This window comes from Simochromis diagramma, unplaced genomic scaffold, assembly GCF_900408965.1.
Source record: "Simochromis diagramma unplaced genomic scaffold, fSimDia1.1 OVJJ01000208.1, whole genome shotgun sequence".
NCBI lineage: Eukaryota > Metazoa > Chordata > Actinopteri > Cichliformes > Cichlidae > Simochromis > Simochromis diagramma.
In genome coordinates this window covers 2,785,494-2,813,485 of record NW_024386789.1, presented here as the reverse complement: position 1 = coordinate 2,813,485, position 27,992 = coordinate 2,785,494, and the positions used below count along the sequence as shown (strand labels likewise).

Genomic DNA, 27,992 nt, shown 5'->3' with positions numbered 1-27,992 from the left:
AAGCAATAGGCGGCGCTAATGCTCTCCCGTTATTGTAAGGAACATTTAAAACCAACGAAGAAGAAGCGTTAGCTGCATATTTCCTGTTGCTTCTCTGATGTCCTGACTTACGTTTCAACTACTGGTTGTTAAGGTTTGTAATGATAACATTTCTCTTGTGAAAAGACACACATATACCTGTTTAAGAACATTTTGTGTATGTAGGGATGGATAATGAATAAAAACCCCGACCACCTCGGAATCTTGAACCAATAACGCCGTCCGTTAGCCTTAGCGTAGCATTAGCATGGTTAGCAGTAGCAAGCTGCAAGCTTGCAAAAGATCTTTAATCTTTGTAGCAATATGGAATTAAGATGGTTGGTAATTCTGCAGGCATACCTTTATACAGTAATAAGTCGGCATGTAAATGCTAGTCGACCAGAAAAGTGAACCTTTTAAAATTTAAAATTGCATTTTTGATTTAAGGCTAACGCCGTCCCTTTGCTGTCACAAAATGAATGAATTATAATTCTTCATGCCTTGCTTGATGTAATGCAGGGAAGGAAAGATGTCAGGTGCTGGGGGAGGAAAGCGTCCCCCAGGCGGGGACAGCCCCCCTGGCCCACCTGAAAAGAAAAGCAAGAAAGAAGAGAAGACGACCACCACGCTAATTGAGCCAATACGCATAGCTGGAGTCTCCTCTACGGTGAGTTATATGGTCCTCACACTCTCAAGGCACAATCTGTCATCTATTTTTGCCAGACAACATCTACAATCCCTAACACTCATTATTTTGTTTCTCTGTTTGTATGTGTTTGTTAATTCAGGAGGAAATGGACATGAAGGTTCTCCAGTTCAAGAATAAGAAGCTATGTGAACGCTTGGAGCAGAGACAGGCGATGGAGGATGAGCTGAGAGAGAAAATTGAGAAGCTGGAGAAGAGACAAGCCACTGATGACACTACCTTGCTGATTGTTAATCGCTACTGGTCACAAGTAATTCTGTGCATTTCATTATATTGTTAGAATCCATTCTTGAATTTTAGTTTCCACTCTAACCTGATTTAAGAACTGGCACATTTTATAAAAACCTCATTTAAACGCAGCGGTCAGATGAATCTGTTTTTTTTAGCACGCTTGCATTTGTGTGAGGCAAACCAATTTGGCTTATATCTGGTAATTGCAGATCTTAACGTTTTTTCCTGTTACCAATTATAGCAGGCACATGTGCATGTATAAATTAAGAAAGCATTTCCCAGCTCTTCCATCTGATGGATTGTCATCTTTTTGTAATTTGTAAGGATCTGAGTGTTATAAAAATAACTCCCAAAAGCTATATAGGTGTTATAGATAATCATGGTACCTTAGGCAGGTTATATAGTAGGTTTCATCCAGATTGATGAGCATGTCTAGCAGGATAGTTGTTATATACATAGGTCCAGGCTCCACGTCCTATGTATCCTGTACATGTTTTCCACCTGTCTGCCTTAACCTGATTGTACACATAGTGACAGGTATTGGTCGGTTATCAGGATGTTTAGAAGTTATTTAGCAACACGTTCTCCACAAACATGGGTGCACAATTGGAGAGGGGCGACTGTTGTTTGGCCGTCCCCCAGTCCAGTCACAAACAGCTCTCCTACACCGGCGGGCTGTTCAGTCATAATCCAACAGATGGTAGCTTTGCACCTTTGGCTCCTCAGCCAAGCACTATACACCAAATGTCTGAACCTGCGGTTCCTCTTGTACTGAGCAGGATTACTATTGCAACAACACATCATCATTAGGTCTAATCCCAGCTCACGTTCCCTATTGGTAGGTGAACAATCCAACGCTTGGTGAATTCTGCGTCACAATGATAGGAAGAGCTTACATCGAAGGATCACAAAGCAGTGTCGCTATACATATACTTAGCTGTACTAAGGCTTAAACTCATGGTAATAACTTGTAAAGAGAATTAACACCTTTTTCTATGTCTATCTGACTTGCAGTTGGAAGAAAACGTGCGCGTTCTGCGCAAACGTATTGAGCCAGATCCTCCAGTTGTTTCTACCCCCGCCCCACCCTCAGCAACCATCCCTGATCAAACACCAATGGAGGAAGATGGTGTCAACCTGGCTTCGCCTTCTGGTGTGCCTCCCCCTCCTGTGCCAGAGGCCCAGAACGAGGGTGAGCGGCCAGAGCAGCAACAAGAGGAGCGTCAGGAAGACGAGCAGCAGCAGCCCCCTCCTCCCACTGGAGACGATTTACTGACACCAACAGAGCCGCAATCGGATATAAAAACAGGTCAGCAATTTTTTTTTTTAATGACAAATCGTCTGTCATAGACTATTGTAATCTGCCTTATTCATTCATTCTCAATTTAACTTAGTGTATCTTTATGACTTTCATTACTCATGAAGTTACATCAGTCTGAGTCACTACTATTTATATTGATAGCTAATTTTATGCAACAAGACTGAACTTCAGGCCTTGTAATTTAAGGATATTCTTGTTTATTGTGTGTTGACCATTATTCAAGATGCGTATTAAATTATAGCAGGGGTAGGCAACCTTTCTGATGAGTGCCATCTATAATTTCAGTCAGTGTGCCATATAATTGCATTAGCAATAAATTTAATAACGCTCTATATGAACAGTTACACACTACATAGAACAACGTTATACAATTGTATTTGTTTGCAGATGTTGGCAGCTATCAGTAAATAGTTATCAGCTATTTTGAAACAAAAAAAAAGACACTTTTTATCCATAACAAAAACTCCATAACAGCAAATGAACTGTACAACAGAAAATGCAAGTGCTATTTATGTTCTCCTCACAACAATGATAAGAAATAATAAACTGGGCCAATGTGGCATGTTTGTTAATACAGGGATACACATGTTAATGTGATCTCTGGTCTCCCACTCAGAGACACAGGTCTCCGAGTGTCCAGAATTCAGACGGCTACCTGAGGACACTCTTCATGTGAGAGAAAATCTGCTCACACAGACATGTAGAGCCAAATACTGTCAATAAGGCCTCTGCAATGTTCTGAAGACAGTTAAAATTGTCAGGTAGTGATGTCCAGCAGGTGAAAATGCAAGCTTCATGAACACGCACAGCTATGGATTCCAACTGCGTTTGTAGTTCTGCAAACTTTGACCCCCCCACAGAGTCGAGCTTTTCAGTTCAATCAGCTGCATTTTGATGTCCTCTGTGTCCAGCCAGTTAATGCGAGACAAATCCAGCTGCTCATTAAACCTTTCTGGTTTGATCAGAAAAGAAAACATTGGTCCATACACCTGAAAGTCCTAAAAACACATTGTGAATTCTGTCTCGAGCCTACGGATGTATCCGTGTATTTCCGTGGTGCTGATGCTGCGCTGAGCGGAAAGCTCCTGAAGCATTTGAAGTGTTGGAATGTGGAAATTTCAACATCACTTGAAAAAACTGCCAGCTAGCAACATCCCTCTCACCGGTAGGCTAAGTGATTTTTAGCCAATTACAAGTTGAATCTGGTAGTTGGGGTTGTTGGCTAAGATACCGTCATTAAGAAGCGGCACGACTAATGTGTCTATGCGAGCTGATTTGCGATGTGCACTGCTGGCCCGGCTATTTATTTTTTAATGCACCTTCTCAGATTAATTCACTACGTGTCTTGCCCAGGGCTGGACTGGGACAAAAAATTAATTACAAATAAATTAATATTAAATAAATTTAAACAACAGCTGATCAAGCTTAAACGTGCTGCTGTTGTTTAGCGCGACATCCGCTGGTTTCTTCTTTCTGGCGCAAAGTAGGAGATAAACAAAGAAGAGAGAAAAGCCGATCAGCTGATCATTGATCAGTTTCATGATTGAAGTAGCAACAGGAGAGGGAGGGGGAGAGAATGAGAGGAGAAGAGGCAGCTGTGCAGCGTAAAGACAGAATAAATCCAGCTTTGTGTCTTTGTTTGATTCTAGCTGAAGTACGGGACAAACTGTGTTCCTTTTTGGCTCAATACGAAACGCGTAATATTTTCTCTGAATGCGGGACGATTCCATTTTTTACAGGACGGTTGGCAACTGTACTAACGTACCTTATGAATAAAATAAAGTTCACTATCAGTAACATCGTACGAGTTATTGTAACTGACTGTAAAAAGTCAGCACAACGAAAATAAACTCCACCTAAACTTGGTTCATATCTGACCCAGATAGACTGCAGGTCATAACTTCTTACCTGAAGTTCAGTTCACCTGACACTCGGCGGCCGCCTCGGGTCTCTCCTCCTCCTGCCTCCCCTTTCCCTCATCCACCTGCTGGCCTCTGTGGAATCTCCGCCATTGCCACCACCAAACAACGGAGTTATTTTTACACATCGGCCAGCACCTGACCAGTCCACCACCTCTCATTGTTTATTACCGTTACTAAAAAAGAAAATTAAAAAAAAATCTTCGGCCCATAAAAACGAAAAATCACCAACGGCCGATGGCCAGTCCATCTATGGTCGTGCCATCAGTTAACCCTTCGCGTGCCCAGGGTTGCTGACCCCTGAATTATAGTGAGGCAAAAGGGAATGATAGTGGGCCAAAGAAGGCAACTGTTGCAGTATTTCTTCCATCTGTTAGCATGTACTGCTGGCTACAAACTGCAGAAATCTAGAGTATTATCAAGGCTTTAGTCCCAATCTACACAGTCTGTATTTGGCAGATTTCTTTTTTCTTTGCTTTGTATTTAAATAACAAATTACTCTGAAAATACTTGTTTATACCAGACTTTACCACATTGGACTGTGTCAGCAATAGATTACTGTTTTAATTGTAATTTTTTTAAAATTGATATTTAAGAATTCTATCAAATTGTTACTTGCTGACTTTATCATTTTTACATATGTGCAGATACATCACCGCCACCTCCTCCCCTGAGTGAAAATGCCAAGGGTTTCTTGTCGACTCTGGAGCAGAGCAGTGAGGAGGAACTAACTCTGCACCTCCAAGACCGCATGCAATTCAGCAAAGAAGCCATCGCCTGCTTGGTCTGCGTCTTTGATAGGCTGCACAGTCACATCAGTGACATGTGCAAGGTGGTCCAAGCTGCAGGTAACTGTGGAGAAATGTTTGTTATTGACACTTAAATGTACAGTTATAGTCAGAAGTTTACATGCGTTCATCATAGTGATTTCTTTGAACTGTTCTTTTTCCAGTTTTTTATCTTCAGTGACATTAAAAGTCAAAAATTAGGTGCACAAATTTGAATTTAATTTGGATTTTTTCTAATTCACACAGGGTTAAATTAATTTATACAGAATCAAATATATACATGCACTCGTTTAAATCTGTAAATATGCTGAAGGTTCTACAGTTTCTTTTAACTTGACAAGGTTCAGGTTTGTTGACTTCTCTTTGTGATCATGATGGACTACAACTAGTGGTTTCTCTCTGTCTGTAAAAAATATTTGTTTGACAGCACTCTATGGACTACCAATACTCAGAAAAATAGGAAAGTCCAAAGAACTCAGTGAAGATCTGTGAAGGAGAACTGTATTTACAAAAGCTGGGAATGTCTCCTGCAGTTATTTGTGAAGAACTGCATATTGCAAGATCATCAGTTTAAACAAATGCGCATAAATACAAATTATTCAGATGTGTCACCATTTTGCCAAATACTGTAAGAAGACCCAAATTTTCACTCTCAGATGAGAGGATGTTGGTTAGGATGTTCAGGAACATCCCAGGAACCTCCAAGGCTCAAGCCTGCCATGTACTGGAAGCTGCTGAAACACCAGGATCAATGGCCAGAGTGAAGGGAGTTTCACATCGCCATGGACTGAGAGGGTGCCGACCAAGAAGGAAGTCTCTGAACCGAAGTTGACACCTTCAGGCTCAAATGAAATTTGGATCAGCCCAAATTTCATAAGCCAAATACCTTCAGGAGAAAAGTGTGTTGTAGAAGGTTCTCAGTCATCCAGGTCATTGTAGTCTAAGGAGCTTGGAAAGAAAAGTGTCTGGACTTCTTTAAGTTTCTTGAAGGCGTGACAAATGGGGCTAAAAAATCTGGGACTCTCCACCAGTTGCTCTTAGAACTGAAGAAGCTTCTCGGATGAGAGTTGAAACATCTTTGAGCCGTTTGGACACAATGAAAGGAGGTATGTTTGGAGTAGTAGAGATGGGGTTTCAAATCTAAGAACACTGTATGAGTTGTCAAACATGGTCATGCTCTGGGGCCGTTTTGCTGCCAGTGGTGCTTGTACATTGCACAAAGTGGATGGAATAATGACGGCGGAAGAGGACTACCTCCAAATTCTTCAAATTTCATCTCAAATCACACACAAAGTTTGACAGTGTGACATAGGTGTTCCATTGGGACACTGATGCCAAACACATCCAAAATGGTTTTGAAAAGGATAAAGCAGGCTAATGTTAAGCTGCTGGAATGGCCTTTCCAAAGCATCGATCTTACCCCAGTTGAAAATTTGTGGACCATGTTAAAAAGCCCAATCTGTGCCTGGAAACCAACCAATTTAAACGTAACAATTCTGCTAAGAGGAGTGGTAAAATATTCAGCAAGAAGCATGTTGATGGATATGAAAAGCATTTGATTGGGGAGCAATTTGCTAAGGGATGTTTGATCAAATATTAGTGGTCGTGTGTGTGTTTGGATATGGATACCTTTGACCCTTTGTGGTTTTGAAAAAATCAAAAATAAATTCAAAATCACTCTGAAAAAAAGAACAGTTCAAATAAATCAAAAGTCCAAATTACCCTGACATTCATGTGCATGAGTGTAAGTAAACCTCTGAGCACTGTATCTTGCATCATTTACATTAAACTAATTACTAGATATTTGAGTTTAATGCATCATAACTGAGTTGTTGGAGTGCTTCCTTTGATACTTGTTAGTTTGGCCAAATTAGAATGACAGTATTGGGGGTTTTGTTTTGTTTTTTGGTTTTGTTTGGCAGGATTTGAAGATGACAGCCAGTCTGACATCATCAATCTGAACTGCACTCTGCTGGACGAGAACACTCGACTGCGAGACTTAGCCACTCTCCTGCAGGGAAGACACCATAAGATGTCCATGGAGGTACAAAGTTCTTAGTATTGTTTAAGTGACTCACCATACACGTTGACTGTTTGCAAGTGTAGTTATTTCGAGTGTTTCAGGGTGAATGAATGAGGAAAACTAGTGATGCAGCAACTATTCACATGTCCCACTCTCCTGCAGTATAATGAGCTCGTGGACAAGGTGACCAGCTCAGAGACCAAGGTGACTGAGATGGAGACAACGGTAGAGGACCTGCAGTGGGACATTGAGAAACTGCGCAATAGGGAACAAAAGCTTAACAAACACCTAGCAGAGGCCATGGAGCAGGTGTGTTTGTTTAATGTCCCTTTGCAACTTTTGCATCAGCCCCCTTTTTTTTTTTTTTTTTTTTTTTTTATAGTGTGCATATTTATTTTTAAATCTTTCCACTAGGCGTAGGCTCTGTCGTTTTTCCTCTAATACATGAGTTGACATTGATAAGGCTCTAAGCATCAATGCATGTCAAAACAGCTGCTTCTACTGGTGCACAGCTCAAAGGTGGGCTGTGCATCAGTAGAAGCAGCAGTTTTCTGATCATGAAAATTGGATGTCAGAAGAATTACAGAGTAGAGTTGTATGCTTTTGTTCACAAGTACAGACAAACACAATCTGCTTTAACTAATAAGCCAAATGTATTCTTTTGAGTCTTTGTTGAACACATTACTTACATATTTTCATCATAGTGCAAATTGGAATTAGTTTATTTTGGCTGGTTGTTAGTCCATGCTTCCTTACAGAGCTGCTTCAGGTCTGGCATATTCTTAGAAAGTCTGGTGTGCACTTGAGGTGGATTGGATTGAGATCTAAGTTCAGAGTGGTTGTTTTGAAAGGCAGACTGCCCTTTTTTGTAGTAAGCTTTACTTTGAAGTTTGACAAATGTATCCTGCTGGATCATCTAACACCACAGATTTTTTTTCTCTCTGTAGGCTGATTGCAGGTCTAATTTGTGAGTTTCCATCTCTATGCAAATCATCAGTTTTTAGTTAGAAAGTGCAGGGACCTGCTGAAGTCACCTCAGCAGATGTTTCTTCTGAAGTACAAACTAAATATTTCTCCCTTTGTGAGTTAAAGTAGCTCTAACCCCAAACTTCCAATCTTGCTTCATGGATTTGATCTCTAGCCCGGGTCGGCAAGATTTCTTTTTCTTTTTCTTTTTTCCTTTTAAATGTACACTGTAAGACTTTGATGCAAACTATGTGGATATGCACACAAGTGTTTTTAGTTAAAATAGCTTGTTTGTCCATAACTGCATGTGCAGATGTGACACTTTTTTTTTTTTTTTTTTTTTAAACGCACACAATAAGAATCATTTACTTTATGTTGTTACTTCCTGACACATTTTCTGTGTTTTCTGTCTGCAGCTCAAGTCAGGATACAGCAGCACTGGCAGCTCAGGTGGGCTGGCTGGAGGCCAGATTACACTGAACATTCAAAAGGTTAGACGAAAGTAAATGTTTAAATCTTTACTTAGTGTTGTGTAACACGTTTTTATATGCAACTTGCCTCCAAAAGTCCACATTTCTTTTTCAATGTGGTCTTCTTTTTTTCCCTTTTTTTAATAGTTTGAGAGTCTCAATGCAGAGCTGGAGCACAACCAGGAGCTGGCAAATAGCCGCATGGCAGAATTGGAAAAACTACAGGTGGAGCTCCAGGAGGCTGTGAGGGAGAGTGAGAAGCTCAAGGTAAATGTATTTGAATCTGCATACCTGTGAGACGGGAGGCTAATTCCATTTTCCTTCTTTATTTGAATGATTTTCATGGTTTAGCCCTGCGTGTCATCTCACTCCACATCTTGGCTTTTCAGATGGACCTGCGTAATATTCCAGAGGAGGTTGTGAAGGAAACGTTAGAGTACAAATGTCTGCAGTCTCAGTTCTCCCTCCTGTACAACGAGTCTTTAGGAGTGAAAACCCAGCTGGATGAGGCACGGGCTCTCCTGCTCACGGCGAAGAACGCCCATCTCCGACAGATTGAGCACATGGAGGTGACTCTCAGAGCATTTCTTTGTGTGTTTGTGTCAACATTAATATGATTCAGAGAGCAGCTCCTTCAGCCTAAGCTTGCAGTGCATTGCAGTATATTTTTTACAGTTTAAACTTGTATGTGTTGTTATTAGTGCTGTCAGCGTTAATCTCATTAAAATGACGTTAACGCCATAACCGCATTAATCCGGCAAATCTCCATTAACGAGTTAACCACACTAATGCGTGGTTAACTCACCGCGGGTCGATCTGCGGTGACTCGTTAACAGACATTTGCTGCGTTAATGCAGTTATGGCGTTAACGTCACTTAGACGAGATTAACGCTGACAGCACTAGTTGTTGTTAACGCTCAGAAACATGGAGAATAATGTCTCACTGTTTTTAACCTTTCAGAGTGATGAGCTGTCTCTTCAGAAGAAGCTGCGGACTGAGGTCATCCAGCTGGAAGATACTCTGGCCCAGGTGCGCAAAGAATATGAGATGCTGCGTATTGAATTTGAGCAGAACCTGGCAGCCAACGAGCAAGCAGGTACCTTTTCAAAACACTCTCACACTTCAGTCAGGGACATTGTTTTGCGTGTATATTCGTCTGTCGAGAATGAAACTGTGTTTGTTATATTTTTTTAATGTGCTTCAAAGCTCAGTAGAAGAAAGAAATGTACCATATTTTGTGGGTGGTACTCGAGTGGATATTAAGGAAGATATCAGTCAGCAAACTAATCCTCTCTCAGCTCTGCGGAGAATATTGCATATCATCCGTATCAAGCTGTCAGTTCTGTGCACTATGTGATTAAACTCATCATTTACAGCTTCGTGATGCTAGCTGAGAGTGCTGAATGAGTCAAACTCAAAAACACCCACTGACTGTCGGGCTTTCATCTTTTTCTCAGGACCGATCAACAGGGAGATGCGACATTTGATCAGCAGCCTCCAGAACCACAACCTGCAGTTGAAAGGCGACGTGCAACGCTACAAGAGGAAATTGCGGGAAACGCAGCTGGAGATCAACAAGGTAGGTTACGTCATTTACTAACATGCACTTACATTATCTAATTGAGGTGTCTGTTCTGAGGTGTCTGATGATGATTCTCAGTAAAACCGTTGTGCCATCAACAGTTACGCTGTCAGAGTGGCGACACTGGAGTTCTGATTTTGGAGGAGACGACGAGCGACAGCATTGATGTGAAAAAGGAGGAGGATGAAGACCAGGAGGAAGAAGAGGAGAGGAGGAGGGAGCTGGAGAGACAGCGAGCCCGAGAGAGGGAGCGGGAGAGGGAGAGGGAGGCCGAGCGAGAACGAGAGAGGGAGCGGGAGAGGGAGAGGCAGCGCAGCGACGAGCTGAAGAGGAAAGACTCAGACACACTGAAGATGCTCAGAATAGAACTCAAGTACACTGCCCTCTATTTAACTCCACATTCATATGTAGTAACTAAATGCGATAAACACACATTTCCTAAAATGTTGTTACACTCATGATGAATATTTTCAAATTATCTTTATTATAAAACAAATAGGAAATCTTGCAGATTGCAGGAAGTCTAGTCATAGTGTTACTCTAAGAACTGCAAAGTCTGCCAGTGTTTTGTTTTCATAATTAGAAGCACTCTGCTAATTAAAATGCCATGACTGTTTATTTTAATGTAATCTCTAACCAATCAGGAAAGCCCAAGAGTCCCAGAAAGAGATGAAACTTCTGCTGGACATGTATAAGTCAGCGCCAAAGGAGCAAAGAGATAAAGTGCAGCTGATGGCGGCCGAACGCAAATCTAAAGCTGAGGTTTGTTTTGTTTTTCTTTCCGTTTGTACTCTTTCACTTGCTTTTTAGAGCAACTGGTAGGTTAGATATTTAACAAAACAAAGTAAGCTCTCTGTCTCTTATTGTCCAGGTGGATGAGCTGAGGATGCGAGTGCGAGAGCTCGAGGAGAGGGAGAGGAAGGAGAGCAAAAAACTGGCTGATGAAGACGCCCTCAGGAAAATACGAGTGGCAGAAGAGACCATTGAGCACCTGCAGAAGAAACTCGCTGCCACTAAACAGGTGTGTGTGTGTAGTGCAGTGGTAATCTTCTCAGAGCACTTCACCTTAACCTGTGTTTTTACCTCCTCGTTATTTCTCTTTTACTTTCCAGTTTATAAAAAGTTAATATCGGCAAAACGTGATGCCTAAGAAGCTCGTCCTAAGCTCTTTGTCTTCCATGTGACGAGTTTTGTACCTAATAAAATATTTGAACCATAAGCCTTATAAAAATGCCATATTTAAGCTTTTGGGGATTCCACCGAAGTTGAATATAAACAATCAGCGGTGTTAAGATTGAAAGTAGTGCAGTGAGTATTGCATTTGCCTAAGGAAGAAGTTCTACTAATCTTAGACGACCAAAGAGGAACTGAAAGCTTACGCTGTGGCCTGGCTCTGATCAGCTGAGTATGCTAATGCTAACCTGCTGGTAATGTTTTGAGCTGTCACGATTATTGTTACTGGCACCATCCCTTTGATAATCCATGCGCTCAAATTTGAATTTCTTTTGCAATTTTTACTTTTTTATTTTTTTTGCCCTTTTTTAGTAGGCACTCCCAATTTCAGTGTTAGGAGATACGTGTCTAGTGGCACTTACAAGCATTTGTCTTTGCTGGAGTACCAACAGCTCTCTTAACACCTGAAATGCTGAAATGTCAGCACATTGTCTGTAGTTGTCTGTTTTGACCTGGTTCACTGGAGACAGGACAAAGTGTTTTCACTGGGATGTAAACTGCAGATTTTGTACTAGAAAGCTGGCGGGTTAAAGTTCTCAAATGGTAAAAATTTCTAATGAAACAAAGATAAACAGATTTTCTTTTTTTAGCACCGTCATTTCTCTCTTTCTTCCTCTTCGTCGTAAATGTGCAAAGGTTTTCTTGCGCAATACAGTCTAAATTTGTTGTTCATTTTGCATAACATAAGCTTATGTCATGATTAGTCTGTCCATATTTCACAAGAATTGTTATTCTTAGAGTGTTGGTTGCTCTTCACTCTAATTTTACTAATGGTCAGGATCAGGGTCATAATTGTTGTTTTTAGCAAAACCTTCATGCACACTGCTTACAACTTCATCAGATTCTCACTGGATGTTGACTGAATCCAATGTTTTCCGAACAAAATCTCGATGTTGATACATTTTGCATGCACACATTGATAAAGAGTGAATTTCCTGAAATAGCTTGTAAGATCACTTTGCCACACGCGGTGCATGACCCATTATCCTGTGTTGTATGGTGATCATGACCTTGGTCCTGCTGGCTGACTCCCATGATGTTTTGTGCCTTCCTATCACCATTGTGTTAACATAAGTAGTATGGTCAGCACTTGGGCATGTGCATGCTTTGTGTGGCTATGGTTACTAATGATCATGTGGTCACCAGACTCCTGAACTTAAACGCTTTAATAGAGCAAGGTTATTGTGTCCTGGATATGGCTGTTTGTGCAATACAGTCTTATCACTTTCTTTTTGTACTTAACACTTTATACTAACCGGTGAATTGTGAGCCAGGTGAGCTGCTATGCCACTGATGTTCTGGTCACTTTGAAAAGCAACTTAAACTTTATGCTATCTAGCAGAAATATTCACCCTCTTGTCTCGCAGCAACACTGTGCCACGATTATCCTGACAGTTTAAGGGGAACAGTTTTAGGCCAGAGTGTGAGAATTCATTTTGGGTGGGGACATATATATATATTTTTTTTGGGTTGATCCAATGTGATAAATTTTCAGTATGCAAAGCACTCTGAGCTCACTCACTTGGCTGTGCTGTCATGCAAATGTTGAAACACTTAAGGAATTTCATTTGTAAGAAAATGCAGAAAATAAGAGGGCAGATACTCATGACATTCAAATCTTTATCTGCCTTGGGTTAAACGCTGTTCAAGTAATGTCACTGTTATTCTGCATAGATGGTGGCTACACCCATATTAGATAATGGGATGCTTTTTTTTTCTTGTCATGATATTAATTTTGCTGTGAGTAGGAGAGGTTTATGAATAAATGTTAATCACTATCTTCACCTATGTCAGCCAAGAAATGGTGAATTCTGGTGCAAATAACTGAACATTAAGAAAACAGATGTTGAGCTCTGATGGTCTGTATGTCCTCATGCTTGGGAGGTCTTGCAGAACATAATTAACAGGAGGTAAAACACAGCCTGCAGTGAAATATTTATTCAGCTTTTCACTTTTGCCTTAATATCTGGTATAAAGTTAAAGCGCAGCAACTAAAACTCCAGTGGTGTCAGATGTGTTTGATTTGTTCCCCTCGGTCCTCGGCTGCCAGAATTTAACTGGAAAAACTATCTAATAAACAGGCTACTTATGAGTTCATCTGACTTTTGTTTATAGGCCCTAGCTGGTTCATAAAAAAAAAAAAAAACAGCTTGAACCAAAATTTACAAATAAAGCAAAGCTAATTTTTTACCTAAAAACAAACCAGGTGTGTCTGTGTTGAGACTCCGCAGTCTTGAATAGTAGGGTGGGAATCTTTGGCAGTATCTTGATTCAATTCAGAACTGACTGACTCATTAAAAAGAGAGGGAGAGTGGCACAAAATCGTGGCTCTTAGTCCAGTGTACTGTGTCAAACTTCTGCTTTTTGCCCACTGAGCTGCAAACACCACCTACATGAAGATTCAGCTAATTGATCTTAATGTGCATCATAGTCTCAAGAGAAGAAGCAGATAATTGTGTACAAGTATAAGGCTTTTCCCCCCCTTTATTTTTTGATGCATAACTTATGCATTTAACTAAATGCTTCTCTTTTGTCAGTAGTGTTGAACAGCTGTTGAGCAGCACTGCTAATGCTGGGGAAAAGCCATCTTTATCCCAAAAACAACTTTGTTTTAGTGCTGGAGCTTGTCATAATGTTAGTAAAAGCTTTATGAAATGATTTGTTCTCTAGAGTATATTATACAATCATAAAATCAAAATACAGCCTAACAACTGCTTTTAGTGAAAATTAATAAGGCGACAAGGGAAGCATTTCTGAGCTGTAGACCAGGGGCTGTCAAAAACGAGGCCCGGGGGCCAGAATCGGCCCGGCAACGACTCCAGTCCAGCCCCTGGAAAGTATTGGGAAAATACATTTTTGGAATTTTAATGGTTTTCTTAATTTTTACAGCTTTTCCTATTAATTAAGACCTACCCTCAGCCATTCATACAGTAGCAACGTAGTAACAGATAAACAGCTAAAAGACAGAAAGGTTTCTGTTTTTCACCATCTATAGAAATTGCACTTTTTCTTATATTAAGACATCTCCTGGGTTAACTGTGTAGGTAAATGTCTTTACACTGACAGAAAGTGGAGTTTGATTCATTCGACTTCAGATCAAAACAGGTTGTGTGTGGTAGGCCATGTGAAATGCGTTGGATGTCCAAATTCTGTGCTAGTTTGATATCATGAACTAGTGATGGGTGACTATAAGTTTAATGTAAGATAGGATGGCATCCCCAAATGAAAAGAGCTCAGCAAGTTGCTCATTCTTGATGGAACATTGATCAAGGATGCACAGGTTTTCAGAACTGGGGGGAAAAAAAGAAAAGCGTCTTTGTTTATGTCTTTGAGTCGTAAGAAAGTAGTTTGGAAAATTAAATCCTTGTGATTCCTTTTACAGTTATTTAGAAGTGGTACTTTTGGAGGTCAAACCTGCGTGTCCTCGTCACATTCTTATCTTAAAGACTGAAAACTGCTGTTGAAATCGAGCCCCGCCTGTTTCATAAACTGGAGGGCAGAAGCAGCACAGCTGACTGTCACTCTTTTCACTGTTTTTAATATCTGACGCATGTGTTTTTCAGGAGGAGGAAGCCCTGTTGAGTGAGATGGATGTAACAGGCCAGGCCTTTGAAGACATGCAGGAGCAGAACAGCCGGCTGTTGCAGCAGTTGCGCGAGAAGGACGATGCCAATTTTAAGCTAATGAGCGAGCGAATTAAATCTAACCAGATCTACAAGCTGCTGAAAGAGGAGAAGGAGGAGCTGGCTGACCAAGTTCTTGCTTTCAAAACCCAGGTGAGGTACAACTTTAACCTGACAAGGCAGCACTTGTGCGTTTTGGAAAAAAAAAAAAGAAAAAAAGAAATTGGGTCAGGGCAGTGAAGCACTCGCTGGCTACTTTTTGCTCCCTCTTTTAGGTGGATGCCCAGCTGCTGGTTGTGCAGAAATTGGAAGAAAAAGAGGGAGTCCTACAGAGCACCCTGGCAGCTCTGGAAAAGGAACTGGCTGTCAGAACACAAGCACTAGAGCTGAACAAGAGGAAGGTGAGGAGGACCATCAATCAGAAGGATGTTTTATATAGAGAATCCACTTTAGAAGACCCTTGTTTATGTTGACCCAAAACAAGCCAGTGTAATCACTCCACACTAACACTGGGGCTGCAGGCCAAAAGCACAGGCTCTCATTGTCATTTAAGCATTTAAGCATGTAAAAAGTTCAAATATTAGACCCAGAATTTGTCCCTCTGGCCACATTTGCCTTTTTTTTTTCTCAAGTAGTTTTGGTTTCGATGTTTCTGGTAATTGATGGGAAGCACTGCAGACACTGAGACAAAGTTATTGAGGTCATCTTGTCACATATAAAGGTGTTTTTTTTTTTTTTTTTTTTTTTTTTGCCCACAAATAAGAACAGTCACCAATAACATTAAAATGAGTCCCAAAACACAATAAAGGGACTGCTTATGTAATCGAAACAGAGTTGAAGAATAGCCTAAAAACTCATAATGCTCACCGTACCACCGCCACATTACATCTGAAAGTTGTCATCGTTAGGTGTTTTTATTGAGTGCGCCTGTTTCCTTCCTCGCTGCAGGCAGTGGAGGCCGCACAGCTGGCAGAGGACCTGAAGGTGCAGCTGGAGCACACGCAGGCCAAGCTGAAGGAGATCCAAGTCTCTGTGGCTGAGAACCGCACTGCCCGGGAGAGGGAGAGCAGCAATCTGAAGCGAGCACAGGTATGCATGCGCTGCGAGTGTCACTCCAAACCTAAAGCTCTGATTGGAGGATGCAGGTCTAACATCTTGGGGATTCTGTCCTTACAGGAGGATCTGTCCAGGCTCAGAAGGAAGCTGGAGAAACAGAAGAAGGTGGAGATGTACTCGGATGCAGACGAGATTCTGCAGGAGGAGATCAATCAGTACAAGGTGAGAAAGAGGAGGCTGTGTGCAGAGAACACAAACACACCAATAGCTCCCAGGCACAGTCTGAAGTTAGCTACATAAAACATAACTGTCTAGTAAAATTAATGCAAATGCTCCGGCTTTGGAATTTGCTTTACTGGCTGTGTTTCAGTTGTGAGCACGGGCCATTCAGTGATTTGTCTGCGCTTCAGGGACATGAAACTTGTTTGTTATACCCTTGAGTAGTAGTTATATTACTCAGGAAAATTAGGTAATGACTGAGCTCACATATGGCCCATACACATGTGTGTTTGTCTGTTTTCAGGCCAAGCTGCGTTGCCCCTGTTGTAACACCCGAGACAAGGAGACGGTGCTCACCAAGTGTTTCCACGTTTTCTGCTACGAATGTCTGAAGATGCGTTACGACACCCGACAGAGGAAGTGCCCCAAGTGCAACTGTGCGTTCGGAGCCAACGACTTCCACCGCATCTACATCACTTAAGTCACTCTGGAAGAACAAGAAAACGAGGCGTGACTACAGAAAATAGTAGACAGAACCAAAGGAGAGAAATAAATAGAAAAGTGATAAAGGAACTGGAGATTTATTCAAAGAGGCAGACATTTCTGGGATCACAGATGAGCGTGTCCCCTGTTTTTAATCTCTTTGGAAGGACTTGTTTTAATCCATCTTGGTTATTTTTTTCATTAAGTTGGTGACCAAACAGAAAAGCCCTTTTCAGACATTAAATGCACGACATCCTGTCAGTCAAACACGGGTCATTTTTAATGCTCCTAACGGCTTTACAGTGACGCAGAGAGCCACTGTACGCTCCACACTTCCCTAACGTTTAGTCGTCTTACCCGCTGTCACCCAGAGCAGGGTTTCTGAGTCAGCACGCACTGCAGCAAATGATAACAAAAGCCTCCCACCCCTATCACGCCCACTCCGAGAGCAATCACTCTTCTGAATTGGGAATGGGGGAAAAAGCATCATGGAGGAGTGTTTTTAATCTTATTTTAAATAGAAAAAAAACATTCTTAAGCACATGCTGTTGGTGTCAAAAGCATTGCAGTGAGCTGAGCAACTTGCAATGTAAATTCATAAGACTTTAGTGAGTGATCAAGGTTGTTAGGTCCAAATTAGTGAGTTTGCTGCTGTGAAAAAGTGATCAGGGTGCTGAGTCAGACTGAAAGCAGTCCTGCTCATGAGTGCATGTCTGAAAAGGGTTTTAGTGACACATCGGACTGAGAGTGTTTGTTTTGTAGTTAATAAACAGTTTTGTTTTTTTTCATGCACAGTGATTTTTCTCTTACAAGTTGAGCTGCTCGGCACTGTTCTCCTGTCTTTGCTGTTCTTTACTGTGTTAAAATGGTCTCTTTTTCACATACCGGGCCCACTTTTGCAGTCTCTCTCTCTCTCTCTTTTATCTTTTAATGTATCGTTTTAAAAACTTGGAACTGCAGTGAACTGTGTTCGATCATCTTGAAATATTGCTTTGAATTGTTTAAGTCCTGCTGGTTTTTTGGAGGTCCCATAAAGTCATTGAAGCTGAAGTTTAAACTCACAAATTAAAAGAAGTCGTTCTTTACATCCCCCAGGCTCGCATGGTTACAACTAAATATGTTTCTAATATATAAAGTAAAACAGCCAGAGCTGCCTTACGTCTTTAGTTATGCTATAGTATTAACAATGCCTGAGAGACATCAGCTAGTTTGGCTCCCACTCAGCACATGCAGGAGTGTTTGGATCACCTTGGGCAAGGTCCTCTGTGTGTGTTCATCCTGTTGCCATGGTTCCTGCCTGAGAGTTTGACACAACATCTGCAGCTTATAGTGCCTCATTACAGATGAAATCACTGCAGTGGAAAGTCGGCTCATATGGGTGTCCTTAGTGGGCTCTGCTGCTCCAGGTCCTCTTTAGACCGCTTTCCTAAAGGTTAGCCGTGACAGTCAAGTAGAAAAACATCTGTGCAACAACATGCGTCGAACATAATTGAGCCAATGAAAACGACTTTTTTTCCTCTCTCTCTCTCTGATCTGATGATGTGAGCTATTTAGTGGGAGGTTGGTTAGCGTCTGTTTGACGTTAGCTTGTGTGGGAAAGGCAGTTTGCACCATGTTACAAACGCATAAAAAAACTTCCAGGCTGCATAGAAGAAGAGTGAATATGTGAAAAAGAGGCTTTATAGGGCATTTGGGAAGTGTTATCCCAGCCTTCCCTGAGAATTGGCTCCAACTGCGCCAAAATAATTAGATACTTGAATACCTGGGCACTGGCTGTTTGAATTCATGTGAGTATATACATATGGATGCCATGAATAAATCAGCAGACTTGTATGCCCGTGTGCATCAACCGATGTGGTTTTTATTAATGTATGATGAGATAATGCTGTGACGGAGGCCAGCCTGATGGCTCTCCGAGCGTGCGTCCACTGGCTTTGTTATTGCATATTTGTGCTCCAGCAGCAGGCTACACCCAGCTCCAGGCATTAATAACAGGGACTCTTCCTATTCAAACGCAGTCTCCAGACCATCACAGAGCTGTTGTGTTTCAGCAGAGGGCTGAAGAGTGGACACAAATAAACCTCATCTTACTTGAAGTTTAAGCAGAATTTCCAAATGGCTTTAAAAAACATAGATGTTTTTCTTTTTCTTTCTTCTACTGAGTGTCATCTGTTTTTGCCTCGGTTGCTGTTTCCCCCCTTTTTCTGTGTATGGGACCCAGACTCATGCCAGAGAGTTGTGTTTTTTGGCAGGGAGGACGGGGTGACGTCGACAGGCGTGGTAATAACAATGAGAACACTATTAAGTCCAGACTACGCGGGGTCTCGGAGAAATAGAGAGAAGGGGAGAAAAAAATGTAGGGTGTGCCCTTAAAATATGACATTTATGTATTGAAACTCTCATACCTGAGGTGGTAAAAAACTTTCACTCGAACTGAAACAAATGCAACCACACTTTATGGCACTGGAGTTTCCTGTGAGTCGGGGAGTGCGCACAGAGAATCCGAGCAGTACAGTACATAGGAAATGACTCATAGGAGTGGAGCTGTTAGCGTGGGTGTGTGCGCGCTATTAAAACAAGGCGCAGACTCCTCCGTATGACTCACTCTGATGCTCGCTTTTCCATGCTGAAAACCAGCACGGACTGTTAATCAGATGAACTTTCGGGAATTGTGTGGCCGACAGCGAGCAGCTTTCCCTCCGCAGACATCATGGCTTTAAACGCTCTTTGCGCGCTCTGCGGACTTATTATTGCGGCGGTGACCACTTTCCATGGTGTGAGCGCGCAGAAAAGTAAGTGAAATACGTTTTTCCCCCTCCCTCACCTTTTTTTTTTTTTTGGGAAAACAACCTTTACTAAAAGAAAGAAAAAGCAGGGGAATACCTCGTGTGCGTTAAATGTTCCCATTTTTTATTCTTATTCCTAAATTTTAATTCATAAGTGCTGGCGTGTTTTTGCGTGAGCACTGGTCAGAGTCTGGTGGTTTGCTCTGCTTATAATGGAGTCAGATAGTGGGGTCTGCTTACAGAGCCGCTTCCTTTACCAGCTGCATTTCTCACCGGTTCCGCATTCCGATCGCCTTATTTCACCTCATCCATCCGAGCCTCTCGGTGAGAAGGACAAGCCACATGGAAATGCTCTACCGCCTGTGTCCATTTTGGACAAAGACACGTTTATAGGGCCTCGAAAAAAACAAAACCCGAAAAAACAGAAAACCCAGCTTTTTAACTTTGTTTCCACACCGCTCTGAAGTTTTTAAGTCTTAATCCCACCGGAGAACACCAGGCGCAGAGTGCACCAAGAACATAAAACTCTGAATAATTAAATGGGTTAGGGCCATTTCCTCAGGCATTAAAGTGCCAAATGCGTTTCCAAAGAACTAACAGCAAACCCTGTGCTTTAATCTTGATTCTATCTGTGGGAAATCTTCTCTACATCTGGACATCAGCTGTTGATCCACCCACCCCTTCCAGTTCATGACAAAATACAACACCCCCACACCCAAAACACCCTTTGTCAGACTAGGTGTTGAGACTTGCCAAGGTCTCTTAGTCAAAAAACAAAACAAACAAAAAAAACCTGACATTTTGGTTTTTCTCTCCCACTCCACACTGATTTGAAAAACTTAACCACAAGAAACACCTGTGGTAATAAAGAGATGTAGAGATGAATGATTCAGCTCCTTAACCTTTTAGCTTAATGCTTGAAATGTTATCAGTCCCATCAAGTTTCGGGTTGCAGAGGTCACCCAGCAGTCAGGCTTCAGTTCCTTCCAGTTACCTTTTGAACTCTTGTGCCGAAGTCCAGCTGCATGATGTAGTGCTGAAATCATGAGGAGAAATGCTTTACAAGGACTGTGACACATTTTTTTACTGTGACCAGAGCTATAAAATGAGTCAGTCAAACCCTGGAGGGAGACTGGCTGTGGAGGACGGAGAGTCTCTGAGGGCCTGAGCATGTGGCTGTAATATAACCAGAGAGTCAAAGTCAAAGGAGGTCAAAATGTTTCAAACATGAGTGTATGAGCAGGTGGCTATTGACTACAGATGGTCTAACAATGACCTGTACTCAAAAAACCATACAGCGGCATACTCATGCAGGTCTCTGAGTTAACTCTGGATTTCTTCAAGCTGTGACTGATGAGACAAATGAAGTGAATGTAAAATGTTTCCCAAGTAAGGTTCAGTTTGGACTGGTGGATTTGGCCCAGTGCTCTCCACATCCCGCAACACAGAAACATTTGTCTTCTTTAATATTTAGCTTTCATTAATCAGCAGCATAGATGTGACAGCTTTTTAGCCCAGAGTTCCTCCTTCATTCTCATTTGGTAGCTTCTTATACTTTCTGTAACCTTCATTCTTTCTAATGGCCAGTAGGGGGCGACTCGTGTAATACAACCTGATGTTCATTTTGTAAACTATGGTTGCCATTAAAAATAAAACCGACACCAAAGCCGTGGATGCGTCACTGTGCGGCTCGCTTATGAATTTAAGCTGCTATGGTATGAATATTCATATGATGGCATCTTTATTAAAAAAAAATTAAGATGTTGAGTCTGAAATACTAAATTTGAGACTTCAAGAGATAAATCCCTGTCAGTGATGTCACAGTGGCTGTGGCCATCTTTTATCTACAGGCTATGGTCAGGGCCCCTTGCATTTTACCCCTTAAGCACAGATTTTCAATGTGCAAGCTCTGATAGCCTTCAACAGATGTCCCTCTGTCTTTTGTCCTGTCTCCATGATGGAGACGGCTGCCTCTCCCTGAGCCTGGTTCTGCTGGAAGTTTATTCCTGTTAAAAGGGAGTTTTTCCTTCCCACTGTTGCTAAGTGTTTGCTTATACAGGGTTCTGTATTAATGTTTATTGTTACTTTACAACATAAAGCAGCTTGAGGCAACTGTTGCTGTGATTTGCAGCTATATAAATAAAGTTGAACTGAACTGAATTAACTCATCATCTGAAAACAGATGTCCAGAGACTGAACCCGAATGTTCCCTGCTGGTGTCGTCATTGTTGAGTGATTCGTCACCATAGCTAGTTTGTCTTCCAACCTGTGGTTAGAATTGTGAAACAATGTATTTTAACTGAAACCATGACCTTTTCATAAGCCTAACAAAGTAGGTTTGATGCGTAAACCCAACCACACGGCAACTGACAAAAGTAAAAAAAACAACAACACCCATCAAAAAATAGCATTCCCAGAATGGAGGGCAAGATCTGTCTCCTGGGTGGAAGTCCTCCAGCCGGCTTCAGCCTCTTCATGCAGACTTGTTTTTGTTTTGTTTTCAATATCTTTTCAGCCAAGAAGGTGCTGCTCTGGAGCACTACCCCTGAATGCTGGAAAAAATGTTGAAACCAAGCATCAGTAATGTGACGAGTTCTTAGGTAGCAAGCTCTGGTTTGACCTGAAGTGCATCCTAAATACTAAGAATATTTTAATGTCACGCTTCCAGTTTGCTATGACGACTTCTGGTAAAATATTTATGAAGAAAAAAGAAAAGAAAAAAAAGACACCTTTGAGGCAAAGCCGAGATAAGCCTAATAATGTCACCGTGACATTATTAGGGCTGAACCACAGATACTACGCTTTTGTTTCAAAGCCTGTTAATTACTCCTCCTCAACTAGAGTGAATTATCACTTCAAGAGTCTTTATTATGTAAACTGTTTGATGCTCGTTAAATTGACACATTATTAAATGTGGGATCTATTTTACTTCATTTGCTGCAACTTTGTTTCACACTTTGCTGATAATACTTTTATGTTACTTTTTAAGTCAGGCTTTTGAACCACAGAGTAGGTCTTGTGATCAGGAGTAAAGGATTTGAATACTTCAGCCATAGCACAGTACTAAAGAGATTTACTTCATATTGGTATTCATCACTTCTTTGTTTCGTTTTTCTCCAAGCCTGCCTGATCTGTTGTAGTTTCTACTTTCCCCTTTGTCTGCTCCAGCACTGATGAGGTGGTGCATCGTCTCCTGAGCTCGGTGTAGCGATATATTTGTTACATGTTACTGCCGCAGTTTCCTATGCCTTCATTTCCCTACTTTGATATGCGTCAGGTTCACCTCTGTGAGTTTTGCTATTGCTGTCAGCGGTGGTTAAAGCCAGCAGTTATGAAATGTTACCACAAATCATGACTCGGGTAGTTTCTTGTTAAAATTGTTGAGCATAAAATATGTTTTTTTTTTATTCTATGCAAATGCGTGTCTTACACATTTGATGAGGAATGATTATCATCATTTATCAGTGTCTCTGGGCGGTTTCCTTGTTGTTATCTGTAATGCTGTCATGTCTGGTGTTGTTTGACCTCATTAGGTTGACTTTGTGTTGTAATATTGTTTTTGCAGAGATCGTACTTCATGCATGTCTTCAGGGCATTAGTGCATATGTGTTTCTTAACCAAATGCAGGATGTTAAAGCTGGAGAGAAAACCGCACACTTTTAAAACAATAAAACGGCCTCTGCTCTCAGCCTGTCTCACATCTTTAGCCTTGTCCTTTCCTTATCATCTAGGAAGTGCACGGCTTTAATTGTCCACCTGGCTGGCTGCCAGAAAAAAGAAACGAAGCTGTCCATCGTGGCTGCGGAGGTAGACGTTTTCTGTCTCGCTAAACCAAACTGCCACTTCTTTTTCTCACAGATGCAAATTTATTCTCTGGAAGTCGCACATAAACGCGCATAAGACAATTCGACGGAAGCACTCTGTAAAAGCACATCCTGCTCTTCACACACATGGCCCGAATGTTCACACACGCCAAACCGACTACTTGTCTGTCGTGCAGATGAGATGCACCGACAGATTCTCCACAAAGGAATTTCCCAGTTTCACTTTATGAGAAGAGAAATCATTTGATGTCCTGTTCAGGTCACATGTTTTTACTGTAATAAGTGGATGGAAACCTAATTTCTCCTTCAAACCACCTGATTATGGTTTATTTGGTTACCTTCTAGGATTACAGTGTAAGGTTTGAGATAATGACCGGAAATGAAATGTCACGACTAACCTGCTTCTCTGTGTGTGCAGGTCCGTGTCGGAGCTCGGAGTTTTGGAGCTCAGACTATGATGGTTGCTTGCCCTGTGAATCATGCAAGCAGTACCCGAAAACCCCGTCCTGCAACACATGTGAGCCACTGAGTCGCATCTGTTAAAACATCTGTTAAAACTTGCTTGTCGAGTGTTAGAGCTACCATGAAAAATTATTTGCCCCCTTCCTGATTTCTGGTCACACTTACATGTTTCAGATCATCAAACACATTCTAACATTGGACAAAGATGAGCTGAGAAAATACAAAATGAAGTATTTTGGTGAAGGTTTCATTTATTAAAGGGGAAAAAGCTATCGCAACCAACCTGCCCCTGTGTGAAAAACTAATTGCCCTGTCTTGTTAAATCAATAATTAACTGTGATGAAACAATTTTTTGGAAGGTTCTGCTCCATTTCATGAGCCAGACACAGACCTGATTACTGCCAGACCTGCTGAATCAAGAAGTTACTTAAACAGAACCTTTCTGACAAAGTGAAGCAGGCTAAAAGATCTCAAAAAGTAACACATCCTGCAGGATCTGAAGAAACAGCTCAGAAACAAAGTCTCCGACATCTATCAGACTGAAAGAGTTACAAAGACTTTTCTAAGGCTTTGGGACTCCAGTGCACCACAGTGAGAGCCATTATTATCTACAAATGGAGAAAACATGGAACAGCGGCTGACCTACCAAAATTTCCCCAAGAGCACATCAATGACTCACCCAGGAGACCCCAGAACAACATCTAAAGAACTGCAGGGCTCACTTGCCTCAGTTAAGGTCAGAGTTCACGATTCAACAATAAGAAAGAGACTGCACATCTTGATGATCCTCAAGCCGTTTGAAAAATAATCTGTGGAACTGACGACACAAAAGCTGAAGGTTTGAGTCCCGTTACAGCTGGTGTAAAACATCATACCAACAGTCAAACATGGTGATGGTTATATGATGGTCTGGGGCTGCTTTGCTGCTTTAGGACAACCTGCTGTAATTGATGGAACCATGAATTCTGCTCTGTGCCAGAAAATCCAGAAGGAGGATGTCCAGCCATCAGCTTGTACCCTGAAGCTCAAGCACACTCAAGCTCAAGTCCACCTCCGAATGACCCGGAGACAGCAACATTTTGGAGTGGCCTCATCAAAGTCAGGACTTAAATTAGATCGACATGCTTTGGCATGACCTTAATCAGGCTGTTGGTAATGGACAACTCTCCAGTATGAATTAAAATGATTCCACAAAGTGGGCCAAAATTCCTCCACAGCGATGAGAAGACTCATTGCCAGATAAGGTGGCAGGACCAGTTATTAGGTTTAGGAGGTAAATACCTTTTCACACGGAGCCATGTAGGTTTGGAGAGGTTTTCCCTTAATAAGTGAAATTATTATTAAAAACTAGTTTGCACTTACCCAAAGAATGCCTTCTTCTTTAGCCTGTTAGTAAAGCAATCTGTCGTAGAAAAGATGTGAACCAAATTTTCAGTTTCTTGTTATTTATATTGGTGAGTTTTGACATTAATTGCCAATAAAAAAAAAACAAATGGCTTCTTTTAGCTGTGTTTAACACATTAGTGTTAGTGTTAAAGTGGAATTCTAATGGTGTTTTTTTTTTTTAAATAGGCAAATCAGTGGATGAGACACCTGACGTGTGGAAACTGGCAGCAATCACCAGCTTCTCAGTACTGGCTGTGGTGCTGGTCAGCGCTGCACTGATCATCGGGGTCATGGTGCATCGACGCAAGTCGCACAAACGGCCTTTACGTGGTAAGACGCAGGAGAAAGGTGTTTCCTTTGATGCATTATTTTAGTGTAAAATGAAGGGAAATGAAGTTCACTGCTTACAGTTGTTTTCCCGCCGTGTGCTGGGAACGATCTCTAGATTATTTTGATCCTGGAGAAATCTGAAAAACTGGAGGATGCTTAGGGAAGGCCAATAGTCTGCTGTGCATTATCTTGTAATTATGAATTAAACGTAGTTTCGTAGTTTCCGTCAGCTACTGAGTATCAGTGGTAAGAGCAGCATTTGCGCATGCAATTATGATTTCTGGGACGGGGTTAGGTAATCCTCTTAAAAATTGTTTGGCGTCTCTGGTGTAAAGCAGTTCTTGGTAAACGCGAGAACAGTGTGTGCTCCTCCTGTTTTGTTTTTTTGTTTTTTGGTGTGAAGACTCTGCAGCTGAGTCACAAAAGGCTCAGGATGTATTTTATTGTATTCAGATTCACCGGGGCCTTTCTAACAGCAGGAAAAGGATAATTAAATTCTTGATGCCCTTTGTGTTGTCACAGCTGTCGTAATGTTTTGGAGGAGCGTCAAAAACATTGTTTTAAAATGCTCATTCATTTTTTTTAATCTTCATTTATTACAGAACCTATCGAAGAAACTGCGGGGCCACTTTATCAAGCTTAAACCACTCAGTAAGTATCACATGACTCTCTCGCTGTGTGGTGCAGCCAATCATAAGAAAGGTAGAAAGAGGCACAAGTGTTATTTCAGACGGCGTACACAAAGAACTGCGACTCCTTCAATGCTAATGTGAAAAATAAAAATCACAGAGTGGGAAACCATAATAATGGGTCCACTTTTGAAAATGTGACTGTAAAGCGAGGTGGACTAAACTGCTGTCACTGCCCCCACAGCCTCATCGTCCTCTGAAAACTGATGTAACAGAACCAAGGAGCCACTGGTTACTAGCCGGGAGGAGGAAACCTCTGAACGACGAACCGTGTACTCTGACTGCAGGGTATACCTCGACCAGAAATGGACCCTTTTTATTTTTTTTTTATTTATTAGACTGGTTGGTGAAGAGATAAGCTCAGTTCTCATGCTTGGTGTAGGTCCAGTGGTTAAGACGGGACTTGCAATGAGCAAATCTCACACCTCTGTAGGTATATTAACAGCATTATACTAGTGGTATCATCTTTTAGAACTTGTGTGCCTTCATATTCCACTCCGTTGAGATTTTGATCTGGATCACTGGGGGGGGGTTAGGCAGGTTTGACTGAGAATTAACCGTAAAACTAGAGTCTGTACGCCTGCATTGCGTTGTGCTGTTTTCAGCAGGACTCCAGTGAATGTAACACAGCTACATCCGCCAGCTGGGCCACAGTTTGATCCCCCCTGCCGTTCAGCGGGGTAACACAGGGCCTCTCTGCTGGTCATTTACCACAACAGCCTCTGAAAGATAGATCACATGTGAGTAACACATACTGTTTGGCACATTAAGGCCATATGAATGTAGCTACCTTTTTAAAAATCTTTTTAGGTGAATTGTACTCCAACCTTTGTTCCTGCCAGTACCTGTTCTTGTAGTTGCCTGACGCAGTGAGAACGCTGTTGAGTAAAGGAGCAAACTGTACTCATGCACTGTTACTGGGTCTCCTGAGACCAACACAGACCATTTATTGCAGGTCTCTAAAATATTGTCTTGTCTGTTTTTTTTTCCTTTTATTTCATTTAGAGTTTAGATGTCATTTTTGCCTAAAACAAACCCTGAATTCACATGACTGTTGCAGCAGCGCTTTGTAACCCAGGATGCTTGAAACACTAGACGTACAGCCCCAAACTGCTAACATGTGAGAATGTTGTGAGGAATGTACTGCAGAGAGGAAAACTAACTACACCTACAGTGTTTTAAACAGAGCTTCAGCAATCACAGCGCTTTTCAGATCTGCAGCAAGGCAAAAAAGAAAAAAGAAAGGATGGTTGCAACTGCAGTGGTCTGTAATTTTGTTGCCACTGAAGCCAACACGAACCACAGCCGACAGGGTTGTTGTCTTCAGCTTTTTTTTTTAAATGTTTTTTTTTCTCCTTGCGATAATTCGACACCGACAATGTTTCAGGTCACGGATCTGTCTGCTTGTGGGTGAACCCTCTGGCAACAAAATTGGGGAACCATTTATATTGTCTGTTTTATTGTTCATTTCTTTTCTTATTTTTTAAAAGAGGTCTATATTATTTATTTTAGTATGTTGAGCTGTTGTAATGCAACAAATGTGACAGACAAGCACAGTTTTAAAGGGACACCAGTGAAGATCTTTTCAAAACGTCCACCAGGCCAGCTATACTGAACAATATCTTAACATTTTCTACTTGTTTCTCTTGCCTTCTAGTTCTTCTTGTATATAATGTAAATGCACTGGCTTTTACTTAATGCAATCTTTATAAACTGCTTTTTGTGTAGCAAATGTATTTTCACAATAAAACTGACAATTTCCATCACTGCTGCAAGTGTTTTTCTTTGAATTCAATTCAACTTTATTTATATAGCGCCAAATCACAACAATGGCCGCCTCAAGGAGCTTTATATCTCATGAACCCCTGTGACCAAG

The 27,992-nt window shown here is 41.5% G+C and overlaps 1 protein-coding gene across 1 annotated transcript; it reads left to right on the top strand.

The window, feature by feature from the left end:
• The first annotated feature begins 4 nt into the window (after positions 1 to 4).
• Positions 5 to 27,879, top strand: rnf40 (ring finger protein 40). The gene is made up of 24 exons (XM_040023389.1): positions 5 to 133; positions 538 to 685; positions 807 to 974; positions 1,970 to 2,264; positions 4,843 to 5,043; positions 6,906 to 7,027; positions 7,169 to 7,315; positions 8,389 to 8,463; positions 8,590 to 8,709; positions 8,832 to 9,011; positions 9,404 to 9,539; positions 9,901 to 10,022; positions 10,127 to 10,398; positions 10,670 to 10,787; positions 10,897 to 11,046; positions 14,822 to 15,034; positions 15,157 to 15,282; positions 15,830 to 15,970; positions 16,058 to 16,159; positions 16,461 to 19,431; positions 23,668 to 23,766; positions 25,284 to 25,427; positions 26,030 to 26,078; positions 26,301 to 27,879. The coding sequence occupies exons 2-20, from the start codon at positions 548 to 550 to the stop codon at positions 16,635 to 16,637; spliced, it is 3,003 nt and encodes a 1,000-aa protein (XP_039879323.1). The 5' UTR covers positions 5 to 133; positions 538 to 547; the 3' UTR covers positions 16,638 to 19,431; positions 23,668 to 23,766; positions 25,284 to 25,427; positions 26,030 to 26,078; positions 26,301 to 27,879.
• Positions 27,880 to 27,992: the final 113 nt, after the last annotated feature.

Excerpts from the sequence above, each read along its gene's own strand:
- rnf40 (XM_040023389.1), top strand. The coding sequence starts at position 548 with ATGTCAGGTGCTGGGGGAGGAAAGCGTCCCCCAGGCGGGGACAGCCCC. Across the intron at positions 8,710-8,831 it reads GGGAGAGTGAGAAGCTCAAG|ATGGACCTGCGTAATATTCC; the intron begins GTAAATGTATTT and ends TTGGCTTTTCAG. Across the intron at positions 15,035-15,156 it reads TTCTTGCTTTCAAAACCCAG|GTGGATGCCCAGCTGCTGGT; the intron begins GTGAGGTACAAC and ends TCCCTCTTTTAG.